We start from the raw sequence: 19,399 nt of genomic DNA, 5'->3' as shown, positions 1-19,399 counted from the left end.
CCCGTAACGGCCCTAACGCCCTCGCCGGACGCGCGCGACCCCGGCGGCGGGCGCGAGCGGACAGCGGGGGGACGCGCGCAACGACCCGGCCCCGCCCCTCCCGCGGGGTTCTCCCAATTCCCGCCAATGGGGGCGCCGGCCACCGGCCGCCACGTGACGTCTGGCCCCGCCCCCCCCCTCCCGGAGGCGCGCGAGTCTGCGTGGGGGTGGGAAGCGTCGCGAGAGCGGGGGCGGGGCCCGGAGGGGGAGGGGCCGGGCCGGACCGGGCGGCGGAGGGGCGCTGCGCCGCGGCGGCGCTGACGGGGCCGGGGCCGGGGCCGGCGGGGCCGGGATCGGCTCCAGTGGCTTTTGGCAGTGAAATGGCTGCGGGAGCCGGGTACTGAGGAGGCGGTCAGGTACGGGGCGTCCGCTCTTCCCTCTCCCCCACCCCCCGCTGGCCTGCTGAGGGGGGACCGCCGCTTCCCTTCCCCGCGCAGGGCCGGGGGGCAGCCTCCCGGCCTGTCAGGCTGGGGATCGCTCCCACAGGTGGCGGCGGAGGAGGAGCAGAGCATCCCCCACTACCCAGCCGCCCTTCCCTGCGGGGAGGAGGCGCTGCTGGCACCTCCCCAGCCGGCTCCGTGTGGCCTGGGGCGGTGCAGCCCCGGACGGGCCACACGCACCTGAGGGGAGGGTGCGGAGGCGGGGGTGGGACACAGGGAGGGGGGTAACGCAGCGGTTTGGCCCCGAGACCCGCGGAGCCGGGCGGGGGGTGAGGTGTTGGCAGCATGCCTCCTTCCTTCCCGGAGAGCCCCTCGGTAGGCGCGGCGGCCTGCGCCGGAGGCCTGCTGGTGGGAGCGGCTGGGTGGGCAGTCCCCCTCGGCAGGGGTTGTCCGCCGTCCCGGCTGGAGCCTGGGTCGTGCCCGTGTTGCCGTGGTTGCTGCACGGCGGCTGAAGTAAGTTCGCGTTGCCTCCTGCGTTGGGTGTCTCGCGGTTGATGCACACGGGTTAAATAAGTTCACCCCATTCTCAATATTTCGCTTTTTAAAAGTGTCTCCTCCCCCTCCCTCCCCACGTTCCTCCTCCCCGAGGGGAGGAGGAACAATGTGTATCCCTCGTTTACTTTCTTGGTTCTTTTGAGGGGCATTCTTTATGACTGAAGCAGCGTTCTCTGATTTCCCCCCACTATCCAAAGGTGGGGGGGGGGGGCGGGCGGGGAGTTACGAACTGTGGATCTGGTATTATAACCTTCTTACTGAAGCATCTGGGATATTAGCAGAGTGAGATAGGGACGCAAAAAAGGAGTTACATTGTATTTGGGAAGGATCAGTGGTACTAAAATCAATGGTAATACAATACACTTAATTTATCCGTGTTGCACTTGGGAAGAGCCTTAAGGTGCTTCATATTTGCAAGATTATTTCAGAATTGTACTGTTAGCCTTTTGTGACAGATACTGCCAATATTTAATTCATTCTTGAGAAATCAAATATTTTAAAACAATTTTTGTCACATTTGTCCAGGTGAGTTTCTTGGTTTACAGGCAAGACGAGGTTTTTTTTTTTTTTAAGGCATGGTAATTCAATTATGCCATCTTGGTTGATGGCATAATATGGGTAAAAAAAAAATAAAGTATTTTTATATTTTTAGTATTTTTAAATACCTCCTAAAGAAGGTATTCTTTGGTGAAGTTCTATCTAAGGGGAAATAAGATTGTGTGAGGAAATGCTACTGCTTAGAAATTAATATACCCCCCAACTTAATTGGTTTAGTTATGTTATGTATGAAATACACAATGAAATAAAGTACAGAAACTAAAAGTTATTTGCACAAAGCACAAAATCTAGAATGATAGATATTTGTGGTAGAATGAGTAGTAATTTTTTTTCTCAAGCCGTGTTTGAGGATCCAGACCCAGGACTGGGGGGAAGGTGGGGGCAATGATTTTTAGTGTTGATCTAGGCAGAGAAAATGAAGGATTCTTTTGAAATTGGTGAAGCTTGGTATTCATGTCATGCCTCTATGTAACAAGAATACAATGTAAAACAGTTAGAACCAAACAAGAAAAAGAAAATTCAGCCTTTCATAATTGTGCTGTCTAACAGAGATATATTCCCTCCTGCCCTCTTCTCTTAGTGTTGCTGTGGCTGTGGTAAAGACAACTTGTCATTTTATAAAACAGAATTTTTCAAGACTGCCAACCCAATTAGTGAAAGTGATAAATCATTAAAAATGAGAAAAAGAAAAGGATCCATTAGACTATTCTGCCCGCTTGTCAGTATAGGCTTGTTTCATTTGGATTTCAATAGCAATTGTTTTGCTAACGTTACAAAAGGGTGCGTCTTATTTCTAAGGTATTTTTAAATTTGATATTTGGGATGAATCTTTCACAGCTCAGTATTCAATTAAACCTGGATTTGCAAAGCATCAGCAAAGTTCTTTTGGCTGCTTCAGATCATTGTGTTGAAGATAAAAAAAAAATACTTAGGCTTTAAAAGAAAGATTTTTTTTTTTTTAACAGTACTACGGCAAAAAATACTTTTTTGAAACATAATCACAGATATATTGTTGTCCTCAGCTAGAATCTTTTATTGGAAATGTAACTGTAGAGTCATTGAATGGTTTGGGTTGGAAGGGACCTTAAAGATCATGTAGTTCCAACCCCCCTGCCATGGGCAGGGACACCTCCCGCTAGACCAGGCTGCTCAAAGCCCCATCCAGCCTGGCCTTGAACACTTCCAGGGATGGGGCATCCACAACTTCTCTGGGCAACCTGTTCCAGTGTCTCACCACCCTCACAGTCAAGAATTTTTTCCTAATATCTAATCTAAATCTACCCTCTTTGAGTTAAAAACCATTACCCCTCCCCATTGCTACACTCCCTGATGAAGAGTCCCTCCCCATCTTTCCTGTAGTCCACCTTTATGTACTGGAAGGCCACAATAAGGTCTCCCTGGAGCCTTCTCTTCTCCAGGCTGAACAACCCCAACACTCTCAGCCTGTCCTCTTAAGAGAGGTTCTTGAGCCCTCTGATCATCTTGGTGGCCCTCCTCTGGACCTGCTCCAACAGGTCCATGTCCTTATTACGTTGGGGGCCCTAGAGCTGGATGCAGTACTCCAGGTGGGGTCTCATAAAATAAGAACATATTACATATAGTTGAGATTTATTGCCTATATGGTTCAAATTCCTCATGTCCTTGTATGACTTTCACATAGATGTGTACATGTACATATACGCTTCTCTAGCTATTAGATTAATAATATTAATATTAAATTAATCTCTTAGATATACTCAGCACATTTGCACTTTACAGCCAAAAATAAGTTTTCTTCCTTTCTGTCAGCTAACTGTTGTCAGTACACACTGGCTTCTAACAAATTTAGGCATAGGATAAATTTATACAAAGAGATGAAATTTATGGCAAAACTCCTGTTGGATTCCCTTAAGCTGATTTCGCTATTTAATTTTGATCCTTAACGTACATTCAAACAAGACTGGACAAGATAACTAAATGCTTATTACGTGGTCTGGTGAGAAAGGTATTTCTCAACAAATCGCCATAAAAATGGACTTAAGATGATCCACCTTTTTGGAAAGGTAGAGATGGTTAAAGTTTGTGTGGGTATTTATCAGTTGTTCGCATGATCAATTTTTTCTTTTTTTCCGCATCTACTGATAGTTATTCAGTAACAGCAAAGTCCTTGTCCTCCTGCATCTGATACTTAATGCCATTTATTCCTCTTTTTTTTTTGAGTTTACAGTAGGAGGAAATGAATTTTCATAGTCAAATACAATATGCAGAAATAAAAATAATTTTAAAGGGTAGGTTTTATTTGCACAAGAAACAAGCTATTTCCAGGCTGTTTTGTTTGCCAGTGCTTTCACTTCCTTTCCAGTTAAAGTTTTGGTACTTCACAGATGATTGGCCATTTGTTCCTTTGAAAATTGATAATAATTTTATATATTAAAAGGAACACTTTCAGATTTCATTGTGCTGTTGAACAAGTGGGACCCTTCAGATTTCTCTGAAATGGAAGATGGAGAGCTGTGATGCTGTAGGTGGTGGGGACAACCTGCGTAACTCAAGTACGGAAGGACAGGATGCAGGCACAACAAAATGGTTATGGTGGTGTGTTGATAAACCAGTACAGTTTCTGTCCAGCATCTTTCAGAGTTTGTACTGTGATTTATGAGACTGTTGGTTTCATGAGGTAGGTGACACTGCAGGTGGCTCTGTGATGATGCTCATGTCTCCAGAGTTTACTAGCTGATGCCACAGGAAACTACTGAACGTACGGCCTGAAGGCAGTGTAACTGTAGACTACTGCGTCTGAGCAAATACTGTGGGACACAACATGGTTATAAAGTCATCTCCATGATTTTGCTATGCCGGGCTTTTGCTGCAAGGAGTGATCAGTCCAAAAATGCAGAGCTCAAGGAATTGACTTGACCCTGTGTGAGAAACCAGCTTTTCCTGTAGATGGCTCTTCTTAGGACAAGGATGCGTCCAAGAGTATTTCCCTAATGTGATTAGATTAACAGAATGGATTAGCTGCTTAAGATAGAGCAGTAGGGACAAGTGAGTTGGATTTATTTTTCTTGCTTGCTGTTGTTTCGTGGCTTTTGTTGTTTTTTTGTTTCTTTTTTTTAAACTCTTGAGTCTCAACAGAAGCATCGTTGGTTTTTTTAATCTTCCATCCACAGAAGTTTGCTATGATTTTTCTATTTGTATTTATTATATTTATATATAATATATATATAATGTGTCTAACACGTACCTAGCTGCTTCATGTCATTGTCTTAATTATCCAAACTTCAGACATCCTGTTAAGAGAGATGCTGTGCTCCAGAGATTAAAATGTTGCAGTTTATTTACATAAGTGTAACTTTTCTTCTAAGGTTCTAGCAAGTTCATCTTCATGAAGGAAAGCAGAAATTGAGGTGGAATGTGAATAGATGTATCTAATAATATCTAATAATCTCTTGCTGTTTTATTTTTGAGGAGGTGTTACTTTTATAGGTGCTGAGGGGGGGATGAAGAGTGCAATTACTTGATGCCACTACTCATCGTATTATTTAAATTACATATACTGAAGAACAAACCCATATAAAAATTTCTTTCCCGTATAAAGGTTAAATATGTGCTTGAGATGAGATTGAGAAAATCTAGCCAGTCAGTTGTGCAAAGGAGACCTATACTCTGATGTCTTGGTGTTTATTTTTTTATTTTGCAGTCATCTTTACATGCATTTGCTCCTTACCTGGTTTATTTTGGATAGTCTAGGAGTTCTTTTTCCTGGCGAAGTTGTGTGACCCTGGGAAAAGATGAAGTATTAAAACTTCCATAGAATTTAAAAGCCCAACACAAGCTTTCTGTCTTTATTAATACCCTACATTTATTGCCTGTTTTGGGGGACGTGGAGGTGAATGAAACAGACTAGATTGTTCTATTTCTTTTCATTGCTGCTGGTTAAGCAGGGAAACTTGAAAAACTTGTTTTGATTTCATTGCTTTTTTTTCGTTGTTGTTAGATTTAAGATCAATAAGGGTAGCTGACTTGAGCAAGAGCTCTTCTGACCTACTTTGGTAAAGTAAGGGTGCTGGGAAATGCATCCTATTGTCCTGTGTTTTGCCAGCAGAGACAGGACAGCCCAGAGCAATGCCAGAGAACGAGATTGTTGATACGTGTTAGCCTGAACAGGAGTCACATGTGTTCGTCTGTAGTACTTAAGAGTTGACAGAAATAAATAGGCCAGTTGGTTGAGTGGGTAAGTAGTACGTTTTCTTCTGGAGATTGTTGAAGGGTAGTTCCAGTGCGTGGTATGGTACAGGAATCTGCTGATAAACTTCACCAGATATCAGCAGTAGTGGAACAATATTTAATGCAATGTTCCTTCCCCCCTGCCCCCTCAACGCATCCTTGAAAGAAAAATGTTGGAACTACCTGTAAGAGGTTTTTTACATTTGTGCATTGTTTTAAAAATAAGTATGGTAGTACCTTTTATTAAGTCAACAATCAGTATGGATGGTGTGCTGTTTAATTTTTCTCAGTTGTAAAATGCCTTTTAATTGTTTTTATTGGTTCTTGTTTTGTCTACTTGCATTTTCAAAATGTATACAAACTAAATGGAGAAACATAAAATAATCAAGTGTAAATGTTTTTCATAGGTATTTTTGAGCTGACTTCTTTCATCGAATACTAAGATTGGTAAAATCATGGATATGTACGCCAGGGCTCAGGGCAATCGAATGAAGCCAAGAATATCTGTGAAAAAGGTAATTACCTGTATTTAAACAAAAAAAAAAAATTCAGAGCTTTTCAGTCTTTATTGCAACAGTCTAATAATGAACCAAGTGAACTGATAGATTTGGTTAGGGCTTTTTTGAGTGGGTTTTTTTTTTCTTTACGTGTTTTAATTTTGGTAATTGTCTAATCAAGAAGGCAAAGAAACTGTTTTTGCTTTATGCTTTGGCATATTTAGCATTGTTGAACAGTGAGACAGAACAATTTAAAGAAGGGGGGTGTATGCTTTTGCCTTTTGTTTTAAAGTAATATGAAATTTTATTTGCTAAAATTTTGCATTTATTTGCTAAAATTTCCCTTGTTTATTGGAGTATAACTTATTTTGAACACAGATTTTTCAAGTTTATATGTAATAAAATAATATGTAATAAAAATATAAATATGTAGTGTTCATTGAAAACTGTTCTGTGAAGTCTGTGTTAGGGCTTACTGTAATGGCTTTATCTTTAGATTTTGGTTTCTTGACTGGCTTATCCTTCTGTTTACGTGAACTTCTAGGCAGTGTTTTGGTGAAAAAGAAAATATGTCTAGCAATTATGAAAGGTATTGGGGTTTTTTAACAGTATTTGTTTGTTTATTTATTCTTTTAAATGTTGTCACTTTAGCTTGGAGAGCATAAATACTTTTCCTTAAACTTTCTTGCAACTTCCATAAGCATTTACTCAATGAAAATTGCAGTTTACCCTGAAGGAACAAATTTTTTTACCAAATCATATTTCTCAAAGTAGTTGAATACAGATGAATATTTTTCCAGGTCTTTCCTGGTTACTAATAAATTCTTTACTTGCTAGTGTGTGCAACGTTTAAGAGGAGAAACTGAGCAAGGAAGTATCTTGTTGCATGAAAATTGCATTATTTTATTCCATAAGCAGATTTTGTTGTTTTAAGGAAACAGTGTCTGTGGTATAGGACCTATAGAAGCTGCTTTAAAGTGAAGGTAAGCACTATGGGACTGCCAGGCACGTAATTAGTTGTTCCAGGTCCTGATATGGAAGCTTAACTGCCATACATTAAGCACTTTGTAATTATGGGTGATATTCTTTCACTTTAAGACACATGGTATCAAAACTTTTATTGTATTGATTTATGAACAATCTCCAGCTCAAACAGTTCTTTAACAACAGTCAAGTCATTTTGCATTCTTAACCTGAACATAAACTGCATTTTAGAGGACTTTTTAGTCTGCCCTTTATTTGTTTTTTTTCACTTCAATTAAAAAATCAAACAAAACAAACCAACAACCCCTGACCAGGTTTTTAAACCTCTGGGTTGCAGAAACATCTTTCTAATAATGACAATGAGCAGTGATTCCTCACTAATTCTAATGGTTGCCTAAAATACTAGCTGTGTGAACTGCTCTCTTAGTTGCCATTGAGCGTTCTGGACTGTGTGGTTCTAGGAACATGAATTCAACCTTTCTTGAGTGTCTTGCTAAACTCTACATTTTCGTACAGCCAGACTCCAATGTTTTGATCTGTGTCTGCTTCCTCTTGATGTTTCCCTGAGAGGTGGCTACTTAGATCATAGTGTGGAACTTTCATTCTTTCTCTCAGAGCCAGGCAGTAAGGTGGTCAGAATCACACTGTTTCATCTTCTGTTGATTGAATCTTGCAATCTGATTCATGTCGTCTTTGTGATACTTAGCAGGAATTGTTGCAGTAGTAGTTCTTAAAAATCAGTGCGTGGTTGTGGTATGCACATTTAAAGTCTTAAGTTTCCATTTTTTACAAAATTATTTCAAAATATTCAGTCCATTTAAATCTTACAGGACATGAAATCAGGAAGAGCTGCTTTGTTACTTAAGAGCAGAGTAAACATGACTCTCCAACACTGGACTTGATTTTTCTGCAGATCGTGGCATCTTACAGGTTTCTGGATTGTTTGAAATAGTTCATGAGACCAATTAGTATAGAATTTCCTTCAGTGTATTCTGAAGGATCTACAGATAATGACTTCTTGATTTGCTGGCCACAAAAGGGACAGTGCAAAACCTTGAATTGCTCATTTGAGCTAGAGGCATGACAAGGGTTTTCAGATGTTTGCGTCTGTCTTGCTCTGCACACCTTTGAGGATATTTGTGTTTTTCCCCTCGCATGACTTAGTAAGTTTGATGTCTGTGCTCACAATTGAAATAGGATTTCTTTGAGACACGGGACTGGAATTTCTGTAAAGGAGTAGTACGCAGGCCTAGCAAGTTAGAGCTTTATAGGTTGCTTGGGATTTTTTGCCCATATGTCTATGTAAATTGGAAGTAGTTGTACTATTTATAAAAACAAATGTTGAAGATGACCTCTTGTCCTTACCTAAACTGAGCTTATATTCTTGGGAATTTGCTAGTTTTCAGTTTTTAAGGTAGTTGCATGTCTCCTAGACTAGGGTTGTGAGAGAACTTGCTTTTGTTGTCAAATTGGCAAAAGTGAGTACAGTCCTTTGCTGTCACAAGCACAATTTTGATAAGAACATGAAAAAGTTGTTAAATATAGTCTCACAAAAAAACCCCGAAAACCACCACAACGTGCTGCTGTTTTTTGTCTTTTTGAACCACACTGCTGTAATAGCTAAGAATCTTATGAATTCCAGCTGAAGCTATTCACAGGAAGTTTATACCCATTTTTCATGGATGTCATTATTCTTTGGCTTAAATAGTTTTATTTTTTTTTTTGCCTATGTTCACTCTCGTGATGTTTTTACAGTTGGTGATCTGTCCTCTGTTAGCCTTGGTTTTTGGAAACTGTGTAAACTAAGGTTTTAGTCTGCTTTTGTATGACAGCCTCTGCATTCCAGTGATTATCCTTCATAGTCCTACTTTCTGTGCTGGTTGTGAGTTAATCTTCTTTTTACATGTGGATGATACTGTACGTGCAATTATATGGGATGTCCTTCTCAGTGATTCTGATGATATCAGTTCTTGCATTAAAGGATGCGTACTAGGTCACGTTTGCTATTTTCAGTGCTGTATCGTATTGACCACTCATTGCTATACCACGATCAAGAAGTCAACTCAGGTCTCTTATTTCCCAGCTTGTAAATTCGCAATTCTATTTTAAAGCTTGCTTTTAGTTTTTAAGGACATAATGTTGTACTTCCTACGATTGCATTTTAAAATACTCTCACGTTGAGCAAGTTCTTCCTGGATGATGTGCTATTCTTCCTCTTGACTGATGACACCTGCTTACTTTGAATTATTATCAGATTTCATCTACATATTTACTTCCCTCCTTCTCCCCCCCCCCCCCCCCAATTTAATTTATTAATGATGATGATGCTTGACTTCACTCTCAAGATAAATTTTGAGGAAGTTGGTTACTGACCTACATCTACTCTTATCCTCAAGAAAAATCCTTTGCTAACTCTATGCAGGCAAATTCTTCTTTCCAGAAGCAGCTCTTTTAGTAAACTCTGTCTTTTTCTGGTTTTGTAACTCTTCATATATTGCAGTGTAAATAATCTGTGGAAGTCCAGATAGCTGAGATCTTTCCTCTAGGTCTGTATTGTGCCTGTTAATTTCCATATTTTTATTCTTTCCATGTTCTGAACTCTTATATTCATTAATATGATCCTAAAAACATGCATCACTTCCATCCTCCTCCTTTTTAAAATACGGTTATTTTATCTCTTGAGTTACCTAGTGCCACCATCAGTGTACTTACAGACCTACGTATGGTCTTGTATGCTGATTCTTCCAGACCTGAAGGAGATTTTTCCAATTGTTGTGTCTTTCTTATTCTTCCACTTCAAATTCTCCAAAACCTTAAATTTTCCTTCATCTCAACTGTAGTAGCTCTTACGACCATACTTCTGTTCTAGTTATTCGTCCTGCCTTTTCTTTCATGGTATTAAACTAGGAAAAAAAACTTGCTTATAAATAAGGTATATGTAGTAGTTTGTAGACTTAGAAAACCTAACTACTAGAGAATAATGATAAGTCCTTCTCAAACTGGATCATCGTTGGTCTGCAGAAAACTAGCAGGTCGTGTTGTATGACCTTTTATTTTTTTAATTAGTATTTTGAGTCTGTGACTGATTAAGTTATTGTAGAAGCTGAAAATGAGACATTTTAGCACACTTGCTTGACTTCACAAATTACTTTTGTCTGAGATGAATGGGGGAACTGCTGGGGGAGAGTCTTTAAGCAGTATTGATATTGCAGCCACCTGTAAATCTGGAAGATACAGAGAATCAAAGAGAAAGACACAGTAAGCATACTTTGGAAAGTGCAAGGATACGTTACTAAACTGCGGAGGTAAATTGCAACTAAACATGTCGTAAAAAAGGAATAGATGAAAAGTGGAAATTAGATGAATGCTTCATTAATTTGTTTTGTATGACCCAATAACTGCCTTAAATGCATTTTTAAAATAGTTCAGCTGTTACTTTTCCACAAAAATGACTGTTTGACTGCTTTAAAGTGACTTGACCTTGGCTGTAAGGGTGGTAGTCTGGGCCTTGTTTGCTAACATTCTGAAATATATTTTGGTAATTTCAAAGATCCTGAAGTGCAGTTTCTATTTTGCTTTTGTCTATGCATTCTAGAAATGTTTTCCTAATTCTGTATCACCATGAACGCAAGCATGGTGACAGTGGCCATGCTAGAATAATTTGGCTTCCCATGCAGTAATACTTGATATCAATTTTTTCTACGGGGGGGGGGGGGGGGATCTTTCTTGAGGTTTAACTGTAATACACAAATTGCTTTTTGTTGTAAACAGATTGGTTGTGCTGTGGGTGTATCAGAAATACAAAATATTCTCTGACTCACTTTGGCTTCTAGCACTTCTACTATTGTTTAAGGAACGATGTAAGTTTGAATGTGTCATAAATTGGACACACTGATTTCTCACTTCATTTTTAACAGGGCAATCATACAGAGAATAAATAACTGGATTAACAATTTATAACCACATGGCAGTCTTATTTTTCTTCTTGACCTTACCACTTGCTAGAGAAGATGACAATTTTAAAATAAAAAATAAAGAAAAAAGGTTGTTAACTTCCTAAAAAAAGTGAGAGGATGTTGTCTTTTTTACAAGCTAAGTGAACCAGTTTTTGTTGTTGTTCTGTCGTCTTGTTTTATTTGACTTCAGATACCAGTAAAGATAATTCTTTTGTTCTGCTGTGCTTTGTTACACTGGGAGAAATTCTTAGATTCTTAAGCCTTTTTTAGACATCTGTGGGTGCTTGCATGTCACCATAAGTGCAAATAAAAGAAATGTTACAAGAATTGATCGCATGAGATTAAGTTACAGTTCTTCCATATCCTTCAAGGAACAGGGAAGGAGAAGGTGTGTGGATTTTCATGGTGGTTTCCTTTGTTTGTTTGTTTGTTTTCTTCCCCTTTGACTTCTGAAGCCACCTCCATTACTTTTCTTGGCTGAATTTTCTTTTCATCCTTTTTAAGGAAAAGTTGATGGAAAAGTTCCATATAAAGGCTTTGATGCAAGGAGTAGGTGGGACTTCCATGTCTTCTTGGATTCATCTGTTTCTTTTTTCAAAGTTTGCACGTTCTCAACTTTTTTTTTTTAATACAGAATTGTCACCTTCTTTTGGAATAAAAGTTTTGCTTAAGAAGAAAACTTACTGTTTCAGTTCCATGCCCTGAAGTAAATTTAAACTTGAAACCTGATGATTTGTATAAAAAGTAATTTGGAACAGTTCTTAGAGTAGGGAAACCTATGGGGGGCAGGGGATAGATGAAAACTGAAAATACATTTTCTTTGTCTTACATTTTTTCATTGTTTTTCAGAGTTTTGGTGAAGGTGTACTGCACTCTATGAAGTCACTGCTACACAGCAGGAAAGAGTTATGCAATGTGTCAGCAGAGGAATGTCTAAATCGGGAAGAACAAGACAATTTTATTGAGGTTTGGCATAACCTGACCATTTATATCTATTTTGTGGCTATGATAGAAAATGACTTAGAGCGTAGCAGTATGGGAAGTTGCAGGATAGTAAATCTGAACAGTGCTTCAAGTTACTGGCTGTAAAATCTGTACCCCCTGTTGTCATTCTTGAATTCAGTTACTGTAGTCTTGAAAAGAGCTGTGACATTTCCAGATGACATTTCTCTGCTTTGTAGGATTTGTGAAACAAAAAACCAAAATATGTAGATAGAAGATTTTGTAAGAATTGTATAACTGGGTGTACTAGATTTGTGAGCGCTCCTGTGATTGAGATTGTATGGATGATATCCTAACAAAGTAGCACAACGTTTTGATCCAGGTCTGAACATAAAAGTTAAAGTGATTGCTCTTGTTTGCCTTGTGCTCAGCACTAAAACCTGAAGCCTCGACATTGCAGGTCTAGAATTCTTTTACATTACTACAGATGAGCCAAAAGCTGGAGAAGGTCTGGAGAGAAAAGAAGGTAGACTTTGACAGAATGCAGGGCTGTCTAGGTAAATCTCAAGCTGTGAGGAGGAATGACTAGAGCTGTTTGAGTTACAAGACTAACAGCAGTTTCTCCAAAGGGAAAAGAAAAAAGCAAGAAGCAATAAATACCATCTATTTCCTATTAAGTGTCTTAGAACTAAGTAATAGTTGACAGACCTGACAAGGAGCTTAGAGGAGAGGATGACCTGCACTGGCCAGGCAGAGGAGCTGAGACAGGGAGAAGTGAAGCAAAAAAAGACTAAGGAAGTGGCTAGGGAAGGTTGCTAATTGGATAAGAAGTAGCAGGAGGAAGGGAAGAGGCAGATTGTGTGACCAGCAGAGATGAGTTAGGATTGCCTGGATAACATCAGGTTTCTTGGGTCTGGCTGGATGGTGAGGTGTGGTGACTGTATGAAACATTTGGGGAGCAGGCAAGGAGCTGAATTTGTAAAAGATGAAGAGCTGTGACAGATTAGAGGTATGGAAGAAGAGCTAAGCAGTGGAGGAGTGGGCGAAATCTTGTCTGTCTGTTCAGACAGACCATGTTCTAGAATCTACAAAACCCCTCAAGTGTTCCGCTCCCCCCCCACCCCACCCCCGCCCCCACTTTTTGTCTTGTAGCAAATACCTGATGCATAGCTGGCAGTGTGTTTTATGTGGCTGTAATGATGGTCCCTATGGAGAAAGATAGCTGACTATATTTAGTTACCTTATTAGCTCAGCAATTAAGTGCTCTCTCATTGAAATGTAAGAGGTCAATATCCTGCCACAGAATATTTTTTTTTTCTTATGCAAATATAGGGAAAGACACCTATATGCGGAATAACATTAAAAGAACATTATTAGGACTGCAAAGATAATTACTCAGACTTATGAAAACCAGAATTTAGGTTTTTCTGTACCATTTTAATTCATTTCCTCTGTACCCGTGGGTTATGATAACCTTAAAATACAGTGTCTCATGCACTATTTTTAGTTTAAAGAATGGTATCATAGAATCGTTTAGGTTGGAAAAGACCTTTAAGGTCATGAAGTCAAACAATCAACCTAGCACTGCCAAGCCCACCACTAAACCATGTCCCTAAGCACCACATCTACACATCTTTTAAATACTTTCGGGGATGGTGATCCCACCACTTCCCTGGGCAGCCTGTTCCAATGCTTGACAACCCTTTTGGAGAACAAATTTTTTTTTAATATCCAATCTAAACCTCCCTTGAGGCTGTTTCCTCTCATCCTATCACTTGTTACTTGGGAGAAGAGACTGACACCCTCCTTTCAGGTAGTTGTAGAGAGCGATAGGGTCTCCCCTCAGCCTCCTTTTCTCAAGACTAAACAACCCCAGTTTCCTCAGCTGCTCCTCATAAGACTTGTGCTCTAAACCCTTCTCCAGCTTTGTTGCTCTTCTTTGGACACTCTCCAGCACCTCAGTGTCTTTCTGTGAGCTGAACATGGTATTTGAAGTACAGCCTCGCCAGTGCTGAGTACAGGGGGACAATCACTTCCCTAGTCCTGCTGGCCACGCTACTCCTGATGCAGGCCAGGATGCTGTTGACATTCTTGGCCACCTGGGCACACTGTTGGCTCATATTTAGTCGGCTGTTGGCAAACACCCCAAGTCTTTTTCTGCCAGGCAGCTCTCCAACCACACTTCCCCAGTCCTGTAGCGCTGCATGGGGTTGTTGTGACACAAGTGCAGGACCCAGCTCTTGGCCTTCTTGAACCTCATACAATTGGCCGTGGCCCATCGATCCAGCCCGTCCAGATCCCTCTTGTGTTACTGACTGTTGGCCTTTCCATCTCCCTGACCTACTTCCCAACAACTTTTGAACTGGTATACTAGCTTCAGACATGTTTGAGATATTAAAAGGTGATTATTTTTCTGTGAGAACTGGAGTTTGGACGCAATAAAGAAATCCAAATTAGTGTTGTCATTGAGGCAAAAACAGACAGACTTGGCAGCGGTGTGGTCTCTTTGACAGCAGTCCCCTGGCCCGTCTGTGTACATATGGACTGGCTGGCATACTGCCCTATCTTGCACAATGATTTATCCCAAGGGAGAAGGAAAGGGTTGGAATGATTATCTTGAGGAAGAGGAAAGGGCATGCAAGAAGAGAAAAGTGCAAACACCCACTAAAAAAAAGCCAGCAACAAACTACCAAAAAAACCCCAACAGCAACAAACGCTAAAGCCTCCCAAAACGTTCTTCAAAGAACTAGGTTTTTTCCAAGTCCTTTAAATTGTTTGCTATTTTGCCTTTTCTGTGGAGGAATTCGGTTCAAAATGTAGGTATGTACAGATAAGATGATGTCGAAGTTGAAAGGTGTAGCACAGATGAAAGATGTAGGGCATGTTGCTCAAACAGAATCCTTTCATAGTTAACACAGTGAATATGGTGCTGGAGACCTGTAATTTGTCTGGAGCTGTTTAGAATGCTACTGCGAAGCATTGTTTCATTTATGATGTTGTCATAACTGAAATAAGGATAAGTGGATGTAAACAGGAAGATCTTTTCTGAGGGCATAGTAGCTTCCCAGCATGAGACCCCCTGAAATAAACAAGTCATAATTTTTCATAGTTTAGTATTAATTCAGTTTAAAAGAAAGTTTGAGGGTTTTCTTGGTGCAGCATTGAAATAACGTATTAAAAACTCAAATACAGTTCAAAACAGAATTGTTCTTCAGCCATTTGTTTTTCTAGCTCCATCCCTTTCAGAGATTCTGTGTATGCACAAGCAAGTAGCTGAACCAGTTACTAATAAATTATTATAAACATAGTGATGTTCTTTGCTGTTTTTAAACTTGAGAACCAAATGACTACCTTAGAGTAACCAGGGAGTAGCTGCTACTAGTTTACTATGAGCTGTGGCTTGAATACGTAACATTCAGTCTATTGCATAGTGCCTTGCAATAATTGAATCCAAGCCATATCAAACTTAAGTTCAAATGTCAATGGAAGTATTTAATCTTTGTGCTTTATTACATATCTACAAAATGTAAGCAAATTTATTTTCTTACAACCTTGTTTTGAAAATAAATGCCTTGGGATTTTTTTTTGAGCATGCAGATACCCTATTGATTTGTCATTAGGGAAATATTAAATGAGAACAGAGGAAATCTGGTGTTTGAAATAAAGTTTGAATAGTGGATGTAATATAGATGATGATCTGACGCTGAAGAATAAAGGTAAGACAAAATACTGCCTTTCTGGTCTGTTCATGTTGAATGATACAAGACACCTACCTGTAGACAGAAGAGAGGGACAGTATGTGATAAAATAACTCCCCTTGGGTCCACAAGCACAAAAAACCTGAGGAAAAGCTGTCATTTCTGACATATTCCACGTTTGTGAGACTGACAAGACCTTTTTTTTCGAGGTTGAATACTTTAATTCTTTTACTTTAGAGGTTTGTCTGCTTGGATATTGCATGCAAACATGTGGCTTAAGTAATCTGTTGTGTTTTGGCTTTAGGCTGATCAATTTACATGGTAAATTGTATAATGTGTTGGCATTATGCTCTCTTCAGTATATGCAAATGTATCAAAGTTTGTTAGCATGGACAGATTTCAGACTGGAACTCTTTTATATGAGTCCAGCCTGAAGCAAGGACAGATGAGCACTGATCTTTGCAAAATCATGTTTATTTTAACAGATGTAGTGGGGCCTGTATGTTTTTCTCAGTGTATACCAGCCAATAGGCCACTAGAAAAATTTATATGTGCTGTGTTTTGAATGGTGTATATGCTCTTTAGTCTGATCTGACCTTTCACAATTCAAATAGTATAGCGTTCCTATTCTTTATATAAGAACACGTGCTACTGTTTGACCATGCTATCCTACCCCAATGTATTGTTTTCATGGCCGTAGAATGAAGCTTTGTGGTAAATCCTGCAGAATTTTAACTCTTAAGTATCTGCAGAAAACAAAAAAGTTCTTTCTGTACTCAATATGTTCATGTATTTATTTTACAGATTACATTTATAGGTTTTGCTGAGGAGATGGGTACTGCTTATTTGCAGGTATGGTATATATCTATATTTATTGGAAAATAATGTTCTTTAGCACTGGTGATTTCTGAGTTTTTTCAGATGGAGGAATTTTGGTGTTTTGAGAAATGAAATATATGTATCTTGAGCATTTAAAATCCTAAGTTTTAAATATTATTGAAAGGTTGAAAATAATTATTTTAATATGATCATCAGTGTTTTATATGTATTTAAAATATTACTTGGGTCACTCTTTGTATTAGAATGACCTGGAACAGCTTACTTAAATTGGGAGGGGGATTTGTTGTGTGTGTGTGGTGTTTGAAGGGGGGGAGGTGTTGGTTGTATTTTTTTGTTTGTTTGGTTGGTTTTTTTTGTTTTATTTTTGGTTTGTTGTTTTTGATTTTTTTTTTTTCTTAAAAACCTATATGTATCACTAGTTTGGCTTGTAACCTTCTCTTTAGTAGAGTTGTGCTTATTGCTATGGTACAGTTGTCATGTGCAAAGCTAAAACTTTACCGAATTGACTGCTAGCTGGTAATTGCTGGTGGGGGATCAGGAGTCAATATTATGGTTATGCCTTAAGACATTATTCTGGAGAGTTAGATGAGGAAGTCTGACACGGACCTGTTGGAGCAAGTCCAGAGGAGGGCCACCAAGATGAGAGGGCTGGAGCACCTATGCTATGAAGACAGGCTGAGAGTGTTGGGGGTGTTCAGCCTAGAGAAGAGAAAGCCCAGGGAGACCTTATAGTGGCCTTCCAGTACATAAAGGGGGCCTACAGGAAAGATGGGGAGGGACTCTTGATCAGGGAGTGTAGTGATAGGACGAGGGGTAATGTTTTTTAACTGAAAGAGGGTAGGTTTAGAATAGATATTAGGAAGAAATTCTTTACTGTGAGGGTGGTGAGGCACTGGAACAGGTTGCCCAGGGAAGCTGTGGCTGCCCCATCCCTGGAAGTGTTCAAGGCCAGGCTGGATGGGGCTTTGAGCAGCCTGGTCTAGTGGGAGGTGTCCCTGCCCATGGCAGGGGATTGGAACTAGATGATCTTTAGGATCCCTTCTAACATAGCCGTTCTGTGATTCTACGCCATGTTATTTTAAAAGGGGAAGTGTAGCAAACTAGTGGGCTTGTGCTCTGCCATTTTAAGAAGTTAAGGATTTAATCTTCCTGTGCAGTTTACACATCAGTATAATCCATAACATACATGTTTACAGTGCTGTTCCATACTTCTACTCTGTCTAGATCTTAATAGATAGAGATTGCTGTAGTAATTTGATGATGTTTAAAAATGAAAAATGGAAACTCTGAATCCCTTTGCGTTCAATGTTATATCAATGTTGCTAATTAATCAAATTATAATAATGCTAGACATTCTTTCAAGTATAGGTAAGAACTATTTGTCTAGAATTAGGTGGAATTTAGAGAAATTTGGGCTGAATACCGTTATGGAGACTTGCTTTGTACCGGGTGAATCAGTAGTGTTTAGTCTGTAAAAAAAACGTAAGTTTTTCATAGACCTTTTCTACATTAGGTAAATCTAAAAGTTATCCAAGATCATGCTTAAAGAAGTGCCTTGTCCTTGTTTTTGTAATAAGGGGCTAAAACACTATTTCAATAAAGCGCACTCAGACCATGTAGAGATCCATTGAGAACCATTATTAGCTGAGTGCAGCGTTCTCTTTGTAGTTGCTTACCTTGTAGGATGTACAACTGCTTTTCAGAGCTTACAAAATTCTCCTTTGTGACAGTGGAATTTCTTTTGGTAGGAGCGTGAGCTGGAGATGAGTGTGGACTGAATTAAAGCTTGTTTACAGACGCTTTACACCACAGTTTGAGAGTATGAGATGGGGCAAGAAATAGGGCAGAAAAGAGCTTTACCAAAATAAGCAGCTGTTACTATTTAGGGGCAATGAGAGATCAAAACTGTTATCATTTACATGTTATTTTTTTCACTTTATATTCTCAATGTGTTTGTATATTTAAATCAGGAGTTGGCAGCTGTTTCTGTAGAGCTTCCAGATGTTCTGAAATCGCTCCAGTTGTGCAAACTAAAAGAAAATGAGGTTATATTTCTAAAAGATGTAAAGAAAACCTTGGCAAAACCTTATGTCATGAAACCTCAGGTAAAAATTTTGTGTATTCTTGCATGTCTTAATTACACAAGCATTGTATTTGGCCTCATAAAGAGTTTAGTCATATCACACCTTGTCTTGCTTTTGGTTTTGGGCCATCTTAGCCACAGTGGTATTAGTATTGTTATTAATATGGTTATATTCTGTGATTTCTTTAAAATGAATGTTAGAAAAATTTCAAACTTTCTGCTTTCAAGTGCTGTATTATGAACAGAAAATATTTAATAAATATTTAATTATGGTGCTGATCCCATGCTTCTGCTAGGCTATAGGCCCTTTTATTGTCAATTAGTAAAGAAGATGAAACTTGTGAAGTTACCGATCTGTGCTCAGATACAGCTTTCATCCTTGGCAGACTTTTCTTCTTGAAACAGAGGTGCTAAAAATTTTGAGAATGTCAGGTGTTCGTAAAACTCAGTGGGCTCTTTTTGTACTAAAAATTATTTTAAATTACAAATGCTGTTAATGATATAATTTCCATTATTTTTGTTTCAGTATTATTTCCAATGTTATTATGATGTTAGTTATATTATTTCCAATTATAAATGTTGTTAAAGCAAGTTTCTTAAAGTTATATTGACTAATCATGCATGATAGGTTTAATTATGTTGCATATAAGATAAAAAATAC

General features: G+C 39.2%; 1 protein-coding gene across 3 annotated transcripts in view; it reads left to right on the top strand.

Moving 5' to 3' along the window:
* The first annotated feature begins 264 nt into the window (after positions 1-264).
* AKAP11 (A-kinase anchoring protein 11) overlaps positions 265-19,399 on the top strand; it is a 44,507-nt gene continuing 25,372 nt past the window's right edge. For all 3 annotated transcript variants that reach the window (XM_063334972.1, XM_063334961.1, XM_063334951.1), the window contains exons 1-5: positions 265-395; positions 6,146-6,253; positions 12,025-12,141; positions 16,620-16,667; positions 18,626-18,760. In XM_063334972.1, the coding sequence (XP_063191042.1) occupies positions 6,194-6,253; positions 12,025-12,141; positions 16,620-16,667; positions 18,626-18,760 (360 nt within the window). In that variant the 5' untranslated portion in view covers positions 265-395; positions 6,146-6,193. The remainder of the gene's footprint in view (positions 396-6,145; positions 6,254-12,024; positions 12,142-16,619; positions 16,668-18,625; positions 18,761-19,399) is intronic.

The sequence above is a fragment of the Chroicocephalus ridibundus genome, chromosome 1 (genome assembly GCF_963924245.1).
Source record: "Chroicocephalus ridibundus chromosome 1, bChrRid1.1, whole genome shotgun sequence".
Taxonomy (NCBI): Eukaryota; Metazoa; Chordata; class Aves; order Charadriiformes; family Laridae; genus Chroicocephalus; species Chroicocephalus ridibundus.
Note: the sequence above shows the minus strand (reverse complement) of the source record. Positions and strands in the feature narration are given on the sequence as shown.